At 46.6% G+C, this 15732-nt stretch overlaps 1 protein-coding gene across 1 annotated transcript in view; it reads right to left on the reverse strand.

Annotated features, from left to right (window-relative positions):
• Positions 1-15732, reverse strand: part of LOC310789758 (guanine nucleotide exchange factor VAV3-like) — a gene marked incomplete at its 5' end in the record, with an annotated part of 210799 nt that overhangs the window by 53533 nt on the left and 141534 nt on the right. Inside the window, 2 exons of the mRNA XM_083651434.1 lie at positions 4333-4434; positions 11242-11351. Of these exons, the coding sequence (XP_083507560.1) occupies positions 4333-4434; positions 11242-11351 (212 nt within the window). The remainder of the gene's footprint in view (positions 1-4332; positions 4435-11241; positions 11352-15732) is intronic.

Consider the following 15732-nt stretch of genomic DNA (forward strand, 5'->3'; position numbering starts at 1 on the left):
CAACGACCCTCCGGGTTATGGAGGTAAATAGCCTATGTCCATTGTCCAACAAGTTTTCTCAATTCATTTCCCTCTTTGCGATGTGATAAAAGTTTATCAGTGAGTTATAGTTGATTGCCTCACTGAATTATCTGCGTTCAAAACTTCTAAATAGGCGTTAATAAACTGGTCACATATTTGTAATATATGTTACGTTCTCATCCGAAAAAATATTAAAACTTTATAACAGTTTGTTTGTTTTTTGCTTGAAAACAGCTTTTTAGCAAGTCTAAAAATGATAAAGGTAGGAGTAATCTACTTCCGGGTCTAAAACGGAATAAGAATTCCAAAATGGCGTTATGCAGAAGCGTCCTGATATGGGCAAATGATAAGGTGAATAATGCACCTAAGTTTAATCTCTTCTGAGAAAAACATGAGGATCAATGTGTTACAGGGTGATATATGATTGACATGTGATTGTCAGGGACCCCCTTGTTTATTTATGATATTGTAATTTATGTCTTTGCCCAGAGAGTCAAATAGGAAGTGGGAGTGGCTTAGAGATTATAGCCATGGGTTTCAGGTGCGCGAGGCCTCTCTCTCTGCCACTTGGCTGCTAGTCTGATCAGGGAGCTACGTATTGCTCCTGGGGTCCAATTTCTCCAGTTTTCCCTCTGTTCTCACGTGTGGGTGTGAGTGTGTGTCAGACTATTCTTTATAATTAGTGTCCCTAATCTACTGAACGGGAGCTGCCGATGGAGCTCCAGACTATCGATTGGGTTGGCCATACAAGCCGGGCTGTTGAGATGTCATCGCCCCATGCAGTGAAGGTAGGCCGCTCGCATCACTTTTGAGACTTCTGGCTTGATGTATCTGAGCAAAGACGTATTGTGTTGATGTGACGAGTTTGTTTTGACTAGACATGAGCTTGATTCTATTTTGGGACCAGACGCTATGTCACAAATGGAATTTGCAAATTTCATATTTTTTCATAAAAGATAAACTCACTTTTTACTTATCGTAAAATCAAGCCAGACTCATGGCTCATTTCATTGCAAATGATTTCTTTGGCGTATTACAGGAGTATATTTTCCATATTTGTCTTACGTTTCATCCTCAAAATATTAGTGAATTCAGCGTCTGGCAAATAATAATAATAATAATAATGATTGGATTTATATAGCGCCTTTCCAAGGCTCAAAGCGCTTACACAGAATCATTATTCGTTCACACCATTCGTACCGGTGGTTCAGAAGCGTGGCAGCCACACATTGGCGCTCAACGGCCCCTCCGAACCACCATCATTCATGTCTACATTCATACCAATCATACCAATCATGTCTACATTCATACCAGGCAAGGAGGGTTAAGTGTCTTGCCCAAGGACACAATGACAGCAGCTGGGAGGGAGCGGGGATCGAGCCGCCAACCCTTGCGTCATTGGCCGACCCGCTCTACCTCCTGAGCTAAAGCCGCCCCACAAATGTTGTTATAATATATAATATTGTCCCTGTCACCATCCAGAAGTCCTGAAGTGTGACAAGACATGTGTTCTATGCCCCACTGTGCCAAAGACCATGAGCCATAGTCCTCTCGGTGGGCGTAACATTCAGTCCTCTGGGTGGACGTAACATTCAGTCCTCTGGGTGGACATAACATTCAGTCCTCTGGGTGGACGTAACATTCAGTCCTCTGGGTGGACATAACATTCAGTCCTCTGGGTGGACGTAACATTCAGTCCTCTGGGTGGACATAACATTCAGTCCTCTGGGTGGACATAACATTCAGTCCTCTGGGTGGATGTAACATTCAGTCCTCTGGGTGGATGTAACATTCAGTCCTCTGGGTGGACATAACATTCAGTCCTCTGGGTGGACATAACATTCAGTCCTCTGGGTGGATGTAACATTCAGTCCTCTGGGTGGACATAACATTCAGTCCTCTGGGTGGACATAACATTCAGTCCTCTGGGTGGACGTAACATTCAGTCCTCTGGGTGGACATAACATTCAGTCCTCTGGGTGGACATAACATTCAGTCCTCTGGGTGGACATAACATTCAGTCCTCTGGGTGGACGTAACATTCAGTCCTCTGGGTGGACATAACATTCAGTCCTCTGGGTGGACATAACATTCAGTCCTCTGGGTGGATGTAACATTCAGTCCTCTGGGTGGATGTAACATTCAGTCCTCTGGGTGGACGTAACATTCAGTCCTCTGGGTGGATGTAACATTCAGTCCTCTGGGTGGACATAACATTCAGTCCTCTGGGTGGACGTAACATTCAGTCCTCTGGGTGGACATAACATTCAGTCCTCTGGGTGGATGTAACATTCAGTCCTCTGGGTGGACATAACATTCAGTCCTCTGGGTGGACATAACATTCAGTCCTCTGGGTGGACGTAACATTCAGTCCTCTGGGTGGACATAACATTCAGTCCTCTGGGTGGACATAACATTCAGTCCTCTGGGTGGACATAACATTCAGTCCTCTGGGTGGACGTAACATTCAGTCCTCTGGGTGGACATAACATTCAGTCCTCTGGGTGGACATAACATTCAGTCCTCTGGGTGGATGTAACATTCAGTCCTCTGGGTGGATGTAACATTCAGTCCTCTGGGTGGACATAACATTCAGTCCTCTGGGTGGACTTAACATTCAGTCCTCTGGGTGGATGTAACATTCAGTCCTCTGGGTGGACGTAACATTCAGTCCTCTGGGTGGACTTAACATTCAGTCCTCTGGGTGGACTTAACATTCAGTCCTCTGGGTGGACGTAACATTCAGTCCTCTGGGTGGATGTAACATTCAGTCCTCTGGGTGGACGTAACATTCAGTCCTCTGGGTGGACTTAACATTCAGTCCTCTGGGTGGATGTAACATTCAGTCCTCTGGGTGGATGTAACATTCAGTCCTCTGGGTGGACGTAACATTCAGTCCTCTGGGTGGACGTAACATTCAGTCCTCTGGGTGGATGTAACATTCAGTCCTCTGGGTGGATGTAACATTCAGTCCTCTGGGTGGACATAACATTCAGTCCTCTGGGTGGACGTAACATTCAGTCCTCTGGGTGGACATAACATTCAGTCCTCTGGGTGGACATAACATTCAGTCCTCTGGGTGGATGTAACATTCAGTCCTCTGGGTGGATGTAACATTCAGTCCTCTGGGTGGACATAACATTCAGTCCTCTGGGTGGACTTAACATTCAGTCCTCTGGGTGGATGTAACATTCAGTCCTCTGGGTGGACGTAACATTCAGTCCTCTGGGTGGACTTAACATTCAGTCCTCTGGGTGGACTTAACATTCAGTCCTCTGGGTGGACGTAACATTCAGTCCTCTGGGTGGATGTAACATTCAGTCCTCTGGGTGGACATAACATTCAGTCCTCTGGGTGGACTTAACATTCAGTCCTCTGGGTGGATGTAACATTCAGTCCTCTGGGTGGATGTAACATTCAGTCCTCTGGGTGGACGTAACATTCAGTCCTCTGGGTGGACGTAACATTCAGTCCTCTGGGTGGATGTAACATTCAGTCCTCTGGGTGGACATAACATTCAGTCCTCTGGGTGGATGTAACATTCAGTCCTCTGGGTGGACTTAACATTCAGTCCTCTGGGTGGACATAACATTCAGTCCTCTGGGTGGATGTAACATTCAGTCCTCTGGGTGGACTTAACATTCAGTCCTCTGGGTGGACGTAACATTCAGTCCTCTGGGTGGACGTAACATTCAGTCCTCTGGGTGGACGTAACATTCAGTCCTCTGGGTGGACATAACATTCAGTCCTCTGGGTGGACGTAACATTCAGTCCTCTGGGTGGACGTAACATTCAGTCCTCTGGGTGGACATAACATTCAGTCCTCTGGGTGGACATAACATTCAGTCCTCTGGGTCGACATAACATTCAGTCCTCTGGGTGGACATAACATTCAGTCCTCTGGGTGGACATAACATTCAGCCAATTCAAAAGAAACCTGGTGAAGTGCCGGCATATAGAGGAGACTGAGAGAAGTGACTATAGATTGTTCAGGTACACTGGAGACGAATGGAGGAGTGGCCTTCTGTCAAATCGCTCTTGGCAGTGGTTTGATTGTCCTCGAGCCTCCTCAATCTTTATGCTGGACGAAAGCCTTGAGAAGCTCTCTGTGCTGCTGTGTGTGTGTGTGTGTGTGTGTGTGTGTGTGTGTGCGTGCGTGCGCGCGCGAGCGTGCGTGCGTGTGTGTGTGCGCGTGCGTGCGTGCGTGCGCGCGCGTGCGAGCGTGCGTGCGTGCGTGCGTGCGTGTGTGCGTGCGTGTGTGCGTGCGTGTGTGCGTGCGTGCTGGCGTGTGAATAAGAACTGAGCTCGTACCTTAACAGCATGTGACAAGAGCTGCAGGAGGTGATCCTATCAAAGGTGTGCATTTTGAACTCATGGAAGTTGCTGGTGCCATGCTCAGGGTGGATGTTGGATCTGCAAGGCACATGAGACATGAGACATGAGATCAACATTGGATCTATGAGACCATTATGCAGGAGACATTACTGTAGATCTGCACTGTGAAACATAGTTTCAAGTTGACGTTTATTTATGTTTGTAGTTGAAACAAAAACATAAATACTGTAGGCTACATAAGTGGAAATGTTTGATCATTAACATCTACTTTTAAAATTACATAGGCTTAAATCAAATCACTGTACATAACTGTGAAAGTGTCTTTATTGACAGATGAAAAGGCTGTTATTTACCCTTTGTCACCACCTGGTGAGTAAAATTGACAACCGGTCCGCAACTTTTTTTCCCCATGTATCTACTTGGCGCAAAAAAGGTTGGGAACCCCTGTGTTACAACTGGACAGTCATGTAATTCAGGTTACAGCTCAAAAAACACATTTTGGTATCACTAACCAAATCGATATTGAAATTAATCGAATCGGAATCGAATCGGGATTAATCGATTCGCAAACCTTGTGAATCGGAATCAAACCAATTCTTGAAATTTGAACCAATACCCAGCTCTACATACAACTCAATCAACTTTTCATACGTGATACTGCACTTATTTAGGTGAGTAAAACCAGAGTAAAAAAAAGATTAAAATAGCTAAGTATTGCACTGTCGGCAGGGAGGGGTTAGTGCATGTTGGCATTCTACATGGTTACGGGTTTAGGGCGGGAACTGTTCTTGATTCTGTTTGTTCTGGTTCTGATGCATCTGTAGCGCCTCCCTGAGGGCAGCAGGTTGAACAGCTGATGAACGGGATGAGAATTGTCCTTTACAATGTTTCTCGCCTTGTTTAGGCAACGAAAGTTGTAGATGTCGTTCAGGTATGTGTATGAGAATAACATATATGTTCCTTGCTTATATGAACACATTCTGTTGACATGTCAAATAACCCTATATGTTCAATGATTATAATGAACAATTATGTTGGCATGTATGAGAATACTCATATACTGTATTTTTATTGCTTATATGAGCATATATCTTGATATACGTAAGAATAACCATGTATGATAAATGTTGAACACATATTTTCAAAAGGATGAGAATAACTTATATGTTCATTGCTTATATTAGCATACAGTATACGTTTACATAAGAATAACCTATGTTCATTGCTTACATATATATATTTCAATCATGAGAGGCCAGTTGGTAGGATTTAACAAACTTTATTTAGCAATCGGCATTCATGGCAAATACTTTGGAGCATGACTCCATTGGCCAGTGGCGCTGCTCTTGAGGCAAGAGGAGGGCATCTGCATAGGCGGAGTCAAGACTCGTTGGTGGCGGACTGGGGAGGTGGGTGGGGCAAAACAACGCTTCGGAGGACGGCTTCAGGGGAGATGGACTGCCGTGAAGCTAGCTGCTGCTATGATCGGCCAGAGACAGAGAGGTGACGTAGAACCCTTGCTATATATATGAGAATTAACTGACGTCATATCTGACGTCATTGCAGACGTCATACTTGGACTTTGACTGACCACGTCATACTAGGACTTGACTGACGTCAGGGGGTGATCAGATTATGCATGAGTGGCCTTCTGCTTGAAATTTGGTCTGGAGACCTCACATGTAGACATAATGTAAGAACAATCATATTATGTTCATTACTTACATGAACATATATTATAACATGTATGAGAATAATCAGATGTTAATTGGTTATATGAGCATATATGTTGATTCATATTAAGGCTTGTATGTCAAAATATGTACATACAGTATGGTGACATATGTCAACTTGTGCTGGATAGGTAGATATATGACATATATTGCCTTTAGATGCTGTCAATATACATATTGCAGGTCTTTAGGAACCACACGACATACTAAATAAAACCAAAAGATCTCCCCATAACCTACCACTCACTCGGCGGGGTGTAGCCCCGTGGCACGCTGGCTAGGATCGGCCAGAGATATTGAGCACCGAGCGAGACTGGGAAGCAATCATAGTTGTCTAACCAATATGGTTGATATGTTTTTGAAATACCCACAATGTGTAACAAACAAAATGTAACAAGCAAACAAAAAGAAGCAGCTATTTCATTGTAAAACAACACAATCCCAGGACACAGTGCAGGGCACAGTGTGCGATCGAGAGGAGCTGCAAATGTATGGTACAAGTTATCTAAATACGTTTGTCTGTGTATGTACACAGGTTATCCAAATATGATGTCTATCTGTGTATGTACACAGGTCATCTAACTATGAAATATGTCTGTGTCATAACTATATGTAACTAAAATGGAAATGTATATGAATATATTAATAACTAGTGATTGTCCAAATAAAGGCTAATGTGATGTAAATTTTCTCTATCAGATGCCTTATGGAACAGTATCAATATCGTGATATGAGACTAGATATCATCTTAGATTTTGAATACCGTAATGTGGTGATATGGCAAGGCTGCATTACAGTAAAGTGATGTAATTACATTTTTTGAGCTTACCAGACTGTTCTAGCTGTTCTATTGTCTTTACCCACTTAGTCATTATATCAACATTACTGATGATTATTTATCAAAAATATCTCATTGTGTCAATATTTTATGAAAGCTCAATTCTTCACAACTGCAAAATTGTCGCAATATCGATATTGAGGTATTTGGTCAAAAGAAATGTAATTTTTGATGTTGTCCATATCGCCCAACCTTACAATGAAATACTTCTGAAATATCACCATGAATTGAGAAGACCAAGAAAATAAAGTATCACTGGGACAAGCTTCTTTGCATCTTTGATTCGTTGTCTTCATATCTTCCTATACTCCACAATGCCTCATGACATATTTGATTAAAAATAAGGATAGATTAATGATACAAAATTATGACAGCATCTTGCTCGTTGGTAACTGCAACAGCTTTGGGCCAGTATGAAGTCTGAAAGTCTGCAAACAATGTGCTTCAACTCCTCATCAGAGAAATCATTGACTTCCACGTATGGCTGGAAGAGGCGTTTTGAATGGCTGCTGCCTTTGTTTCCATTCTTGAACTGGTTTGTAATTAATGTGATGAAAACATTCATTTCAAAGTGAAAAATATGTTTCACTTATAATTGTGGCCAACAAGCTCCTCCTCCTCCATGGCTAAAGTCACTTTTTACTGATACGGCTCTTTGAAGTGGGAAGAAAGGGAGAGTTGCACGCAGACAGGCGAGGTCTGCTTGAAGTCTACGCACACCTATTCTTGGCCCCTGGGGATATGGCTTGAGAGGTGTGTGTGTGTGTGTGTGTGTGTGTGTGTGTGTGTGTGTGTGTGTGTGTGTGTGTGTGTGTGTGTGTGTGTGTGTGTGTGTGTGCGCGCGTGTGTGCGTGTGACTGGCCCAACTCTGCCTGTAGCAACACAATTTAGGATGTGTCTACTTACTTGGCAGCGTTCAGTGTTACAATACCTAGAGATATTGATACCTAGTGATATATATAAAGTATATGTGTGTATATATGTACTGTAGATCTTTTCATGTGGCAGACGAAAATTCGCAAAAATCGACCTTGATCCGAAAAAAATATGTGCCGCAATTTGGTTGAGTGAAATGTTGCCATTGATATGCATGGTTGCAGTGACTGGATACGGGGGTTGAAAAATATTATTGACGTGCAAATAAATCACACGAATAAATCACTCTTGGTGTGTAAGGGCCTTTAATCCTCATCCTCAAGATTGCTTCTTTCATTTCAATAAAAAAACAAACTTATTTTTCTTCCGATATTTTGTTTTTCGGCATAATGCAGCTGCTTGGGAGTCCCACGGCGGGAAACTGATTTTTGCTGCTGTCAGCTGCGGTTAGGACTGAATGCCCTGATGTGTTTACAGACAGGTATGTATCTGGGCTCAGGCTAAACAAAATCCACTGGTGTTTGGCTGTGAAGTTCTGGGAACGGACGAGGTTGGGCTTTAATTCTGGGTATATCAATTGTATATAGGTACAGTATATAGTTTATTCTACCACATGTCAAATGGAAGTGCACAAAACAGCTATCGGCAGCTCCAACCCCATCTTATACTGTACCATGTATGTAGTTAGTTAGTTAGTTAGTTCGTTTTTTTTTTCCTCCGTGTCATGCCATTTCTGGCCCATCCCACATGGAATTACAAGACACTATCACACCAAAATATATATAAACATCCGGCTGTACCTCAATATACAAACAAAAATAAACAAAGTATATAATATATACACATACGTATGTACATATACATACACACATACTGTACATACATATCCACATATACACACTTACCCATGCATACATACATTTTCTTTTGTAAGTATGTACTGTGTTGCTGTGCATGTTGATGTTGTCAATATCTCTCTATGTCAATGTCTCCGAGACTCATTCACGTACATTACTGGGTGGAAAAAGCCAGTCTAATTCCATTGAATCGCTGCTTTATTTCATGACTCCTGGTCCCCTACTTTACATCAAACACACAGGCTTCATGACATCCTCACAAGCCTCTCTGCACGCACGCACTCACTCCTGCGGCCAGTAGGGGCGTAAGTGATCAACAACAATGGGGCGGCTCGCTTGGTTGGAAATCATCGTACTTTAGTTGACATAACGTTTTGTTAGCAGTTGTGCTGAAGAGTATCTTGACAATTTGAGGCACCTGTCGTGTTTTAGCTAATTAGCTAACGCTAAGCTAGCGGAGTGGGCGAGCGTGAGGGAGGGAGCGGCGGTGTGGATGCCGTCACGGCGGACAGCGGTGTGCTGACCGGCACGGAGCTGGGTGAGCGGGAAAACTGTGAATGTAGCTGTACACGTACGTAATATTATGATCCACATTTTGTGATAACAATAAATGATGGAGTCCTTCAAGCAAAGATGAGTTCATGAATTTTGTGTACATACGCATAGTGGAGCCTGGCGGCGTGCACTTTTCTAATTGTTCTTGTTCTTATTTTAGTCCTTGTTTTAGAACCGGTTATGGTTTATTCCCTTGTGTTTAATTGCAAAAGTTTACTTTGGTACACGTCATACACTGAGCTGACAGACTGATTGTGTTTTGCATGCATTTTTGTCTTCAGTCTTCTCTCAGACATATCAGAATTACGAGATGAGCATGTGCAAGGACGATATAAAGAAATTGGTAAATTTGACAAAGAAAGCCGAGATGTGACAATTACGTGCAGAGATCGAAAATCTTGGAAAACGACTAATGTGATGATTATGGATTATATTTGAATGAAAATATAACTCCACATAAACAAGGCTAGGTGAAACCTAGCATATGGCCAGTGCGGAAAAGCCTTGACGAGCTTGTTGGTTGTAGCAGGCAGCGGCGTTGTTAATGTGGAGGGCTCTCTGTAGCGTTCAAAGTTCTTTTCAGTTGTTTTCTTCAGATTTTTGTCTAAATCAAACCCATGTAAAGCGTCTTTGAGTACTTAGAAAAGTACTATAAGTCCTATCTATTATTATTATTATTATTATTATTATTATTATTAATTAGATGTTGGTGGTCAAAGGACAAAGGTTAAGGTCACTGTGACCTCACGAATGCCATTTTCAATCTCGTTAACACGATATCTCAAGAACGCCCTGACGGAATTTCTTCAAATTTGCCTCAAACGTCCACTTGGACTCAAGGATGAACAGATTACAGTTTGGTGGTCAAAGGTCAAGGTCACTGTGACCTCATGTGACGCCATTAACGCCATCTCAGTAACACCTTGACGGAATTTCTTCACATTTGGCTCAAACGTCAAAGTCAAAGTCGTCATGGATGTCGACTGCTCACTTGTTTGGCGGAGGCATATATCCGGTGCGGTGCGGTCGTTCTAGTTGTGCTCCCAAACCCATTATTCCATGAAACTGGTGAGCTAGCCAGTGAGCCCCATGGGGAGCGCAGACAGATTCAGCTCCAGCAGGCAGCCATCTCTCACAGGCAAGACTGCTGCAGGTTGCCAGGCATTTCTGATTGGCTTAGAGTACCGCAGCGTCCCAGCCAAAGGCTTGCAGCCTGTCCTCGGATTGGCGTGCGTCACTCAACAGGATTTTGATGTCAGTAAGTAGTGAACATTTATACAATTACATTAAATTCAATCTTTAGCAACAGGATTTAAGTCCTTCATGAATGCATGAATGCTGCGTAGCAAATGCAACACCTGTGCATTGCGTGTGTGTGTGTGTGTGTGTGTGTGTGCGTGCGTGTGTGTGTGTGTGCGTGCGTGCGTGTGTGTGTGCGCGTGCGTGTGCGTGCGCGTGCGCGCGCGCGTGTGTGTGTGTGTGTGTGGTGTGTGTGTGTGTGTGTGTGTGCGTGCGTGCGTGTGTGCGTGCGTGCGCGCTGTGTTTGCTAGTTGGGTTGTGGATTTGGAAGTGAAGCGCGTGTCTGCTGATCTGAGGCTGAGCCTGCGTGTGGCAGCGCTGTGTCCCTCATCAATCATGCACTGGTCTAACTTGAAGAACAGGACGTGTGTGTGTGTGTGTGTGTGTGTGTGTGTGTGTGTGTGTGTGTGTGTGTGTGTGTGTGTGTGTGTGTTTTGTTGCTGAGACAAAAATACAGTGCAGACAAAGGGGCACACACACACACACACACACACGCAGTCTTATCGCACCATCTTGCATGAAAGCGCACACACACAGACGCACTCACACACACACACACATACACACACACACACACACACACACACACACACACACACACAGAGACGCACTTACACTCACACACACACACACACACACACACACACGCACACACGCACGCACGCACGCACGCACGGGCACACACACACACACACACACACACACACACACACACACACACACTCACATGGCCATGCCGAACTGCTCCAGCCACTTCTTTTTCAGCTCTTTGGTCTTGAAGAAGAACTCAAAGCCGGTCTGGCCCTGGTTGTGCGTGAGGTAGAAGCCATGGGACCACTGCAGTGTGGGGGGGAAGGGGGAGGGGGGAGGGGGGGAGAGACACAATATATGAGAGAGAGGAGTGGGGGAGGGGGGGAGAGACACAGTATATGAGAGAGAGGAGTGGGGGGGGGAGACACAGTATTTGAGAGAGAGGAGTGGGGGAGGGGGGGAGAGACACAGTATATGAGAGAGAGGAGTGGGGGGGAGGGGGGGAGAGACACAGTATATGAGAGAGAGGAGTGGGGGAGGGGGGAGGGGGGGAGAGACACAGTATATGAGAGAGAGGAGTGGGGGAGGGAGGAGGGGGGAGGGGGGGAGAGACACAGTGTATGAGAGAGAGGAGTGGGTGAGGGGGGAGGGGGAGAGACACAGTGTATGAGAGAGAGGAGTGGGGGAGGGGGAGGGGGGAGGGGGGGAGAGACACAGTGTATGAGAGAGAGGAGTGGGGGAGGGGGGAGGGGGGAGAGACACAGTATATGAGAGAGAGGAGTGGGGGAGGGAGGAGGGGGGGAGAGACACAGTGTATGAGAGAGAGGAGTGGGGGAGGGGGGAGGGGGGAGAGACACAGTATATGAGAGAGAGGAGTGGGGGAGGGGGGAGGGGGGGAGAGACACAGTGTATGAGAGAGAGGAGTGGGGGAGGGGGGAGGGGGGGAGAGACACAGTGTATGAGAGAGAGGAGTGGGGGAGGGAGGAGGGGGGGAGAGACACAGTGTATGAGAGAGAGGAGTGGGGGAGGGGGGAGGGGGGGAGAGACACAGTATATGAGAGAGAGGAGTGGGGGAGGGGGGAGGGGGGGAGAGACACAGTATATGAGAGAGAGGAGTGGGGGAGGGGGAAGAGACACAGTATATGAGAGAGAGGAGTGGGGGGTAGGGGGGGAGACACAGTATATGAGAGGGAGGAGTGGGGGGGGAGACACAGTATATGAAAGGAGTGGGGGGGAGGGGGGGAGACACAGTATATGAGAGGGAGGAGTAGGGGGGGGAGACACAGTATATGAGAGGGAGGAGTGGGGGGGAAGGGGGGAGAGACAGTGTATGAGAGAGAGGAGTGGGGGGGGGAGAGACACAGTATATGAGAGAGGAGTGGGGGGGGAGAGACACAGTATATGAGAGGGAGGAGTGGGGGGGAAGGGGGGGAGAGACACAGTATATGAGAGGGAGGAGTGGGGGGGAAGGGGGGGAGAGACACAGTATATGAGAGGGAGGAGTGGGGGGGGAGAGACACAGTGTATGAGAGAGAGGAGTGGGGGGGAGGGGGGAGAGACACAGTGTATGAGAGAGAGGAGTGGGGGGGAGGGGGGGAGAGACACAGTTTATGAGAGAGAGGAGTGGGGGGGGAAGGGGGGAGAGACAGTGTATGAGAGAGAGGAGTGGGGGGGGAAGGGGGGAGAGACAGTGTATGAGAGAGAGGAGTGGGGGGGGAAGGGGGGAGAGACAGTGTATGAGAGAGAGGAGTAGGGGGGAGAGACACAGTATATGAGAGGGAGGAGTGCAGCAGTAGATTCCCTGCCTACCAACATGAGGGTTGTTACCTCCGGCTTGGATTAAGGGTACGTGCCCTGGTCCATGCACTAGTCGACTAGGGGAGGAAGGGGGGGGGGAACTGGGAGGAATAGGGAACTGGGGGGAATAGGGAACTGGGGGGAATAGGGAACTGGGGGGAATAGGGAACTGGGGGGAATAGTGTGATCGTCCCACGTGCTACGTCCTGCTGGTGAAACCCCTCGCTGCCAGGTGAAAAGACGCTGCTGGCGACTGCACATGTATCAGAGGAAGCATGTGCTACAGCAGTCTACAACTCTCCCCAGATCGGCAGAGGGGGTGGAGCAACGACCGGGAGAGCAGGGGGAATTGGCCAAGAGAGCGAGAGAGAGAGAGAGAGAGAGGAGAGAGAGAGAGAGAGAGAGAGAGAGGGAGAGGGAGAGGGAGAGGGAGAGAGAGAGAGAGAGAGAGAGAGAGAGAGAGGGAGAGGGAGAGGGAGAGGGAGAGGGAGAGGAGAGAGAGAGAGAGAGAGGGAGAGAGAGAGAGAGAGAGAGAGGGAGAGAGAGAGGGAGAGAGAAAGGGAGAGAGAGAGAGAGAGAGAGAGAGGGAGAGAGAGAGAGAGAGAGAAGAGAGGAGAGAGAGGAAGAATGGGATGCAGAGAGACAGATGGAGCTAAAGACATGCAACAGGAAAGAGGTTCAAACAGTTTGAACTTGGAGCTGGGAGGGAGGGAGGGGGGGGGGAGAGAGGGAGGGAGGGGGGGGGAGGGAGAGAGGGAGGGAGGAGGGAGGGAGGGAGAGAGGGAGAGAGGGAGGGAGGGAGGGGGGGAGGGAGAAAGGGAGGGAGGGAGGGAGGGAGGGAGGGAGGGAGGGGAGAGAGGGAGGGAGGGAGGGAGGGAGGGAGGGAGAGAGGGAGGGAGGGAGGGGAGAGAGGAGACGGGAGGGAGGGAGGGAGGGAGGGAGGGAGAGAGGGAGGGAGGGAGGGAGAGAGGGAGGGAGGAGAGAGAGGGAGGGAGAGAGGGAGGGAGAGAGGGAGGAGGGAGGGAGAGAGGTCTCAAAACGTGCCAACAGCTCATCTTCTCCACTGGAAACAATGAACATCAGGCGGAGAGAGAGATTCTTAAGAGGTATCAATTTGTTAAAGAGAGGAGGAGGCGTCTGTCTTTCAGGTATTTGTTAGTTTCACTAGAGTGCTTTCCAGATCTGACTGAAATACACACACGGAGCAGTTTCTCCCAATATGGGTCTATGTTAGGGCTGGCACGGATCAGAAAACCCACGGATCGGATCGCGTGACGGATTTTGAGCCACGGATCACGGATTTTTCGGATCAGCAAACAAATATATATATCAGATTTTTTCTCTCAAAATTTGATTTTCGATTAGATTTTTTTAATACTATTATAATTCTCTAACCATTTGTTGCCCTGCACAGCTCAAAAAATATTTTTTTGTCATAAGTGACAACAATGTATGCTTTTACTCTGAAGCAGAACGACCCAACTTCCTGTTTTAGGTGGCACTGCTATGCCTAACTTCGTGGCTGTTGCTTGCACCAGTCACATGACACGGGTACAGACCTACAGACCAGACCGCAGGTCAGTCTGGAAATATAACGTTGATGCTACGTTAAGCTACTCAGTGGCCCCACGTGTTGTTTTGTTGTTATGTGTCCTAAGGCAACATTTCACCGGTCCGGTGATAATGTGTTTGTGAAACGTGTGCGCGCGTGTGTGTGTGTGTGTGTTGTGGCTCTCGTTATCTGACTTGTGCAGCCCGCAGCACGCTGATCGCATTCCTGTGCTTTTTCAGAGGTGTTGAAATAAGTTTGTGTGACGCTGTCTTTAGTAGCCACTAGCCACAGCCTTCAGACATACTTTACAGCAGCGACAAGGGATGAGGAAGCTCACTTGTGCTTGCCATGATTATGCCTGTCTGTGTCTGGCTGCGCTGGGCGTTCTCATACACTAACGTTAAACGTTAAATGAAACGAAAGGGGGGGGGGGGGGGGGTCCGCGGACCATTGACGTTCCGAACCGCGTTCCGAACCGTGGGGGCTGATCCGTACGGGTCACGGATTATCCGTGATCCGTGCCAGCCCTAGTCTATGTGCAGGACAACTTTCATTTATCGGTAAGCGTATTTTCAAACATGGCAAATGAGTCTTCCTCTTTCATCGCCCAATCATGAGTCACAATAATGTTTGTGTTATTCCAATGTTCAGTCACATTTTTCACATGAGCCAAACCCTAAAAGACATGAAAGGCTGTAGCTGTCCCACACTGTCTAGTCTGACTGCCTGGAAGCAGTATGAGCTCTGCCATTGGTGCCGACCATTTCAGTCGGCAGCGGCAGAAAATGCCATTGCACTCCCGGCAAGCTCTGCCATTGGCTGACCGGCTCTGACCGACAGGCTCCGACCATTTATGGATTTCCTTTCCGCACCCTGTGTCGAATCTGTCCATCTCAAATGCCTCCAACGCTGTGAAATAACAACAACAACAACGCTAGCTCGTTGCTACACGCTGAAAATGGAAAGATTTGTCGAAGATTTGGATTGTGCAATAAAGCAGGCCTGTTTGGTACTTTGGGTGGATTGTTGTAAAGTTAAAGAGCGTGGTGCAGGTAATGTTTTTTTTTTTTTTTTTTTTACAGTTAGGACTCAACATTCTTATGAAAATACCCACAAAAAACAAAAACAAAATTAAAACATGCCCCCAGGGCAGAAATATGGAGAAAAGGGTGGCATTATAATCAGTGTTGGGGGTAACTCATTACAAAAGTAACATATTACATGTAATATATTACTTTTAGCAGTAACTCAGTAATATAACTTATTACTTATAGGATTTCAGTAATATTATACCAGTTACTTTGTCAAGTAACTCAAGTTACAAATCGATTTTTTTTT

This window comes from Poromitra crassiceps (genome assembly GCF_964638095.1).
Source record: "Poromitra crassiceps genome assembly, chromosome: 2".
Lineage (NCBI taxonomy): Eukaryota > Metazoa > Chordata > Actinopteri > Beryciformes > Melamphaidae > Poromitra > Poromitra crassiceps.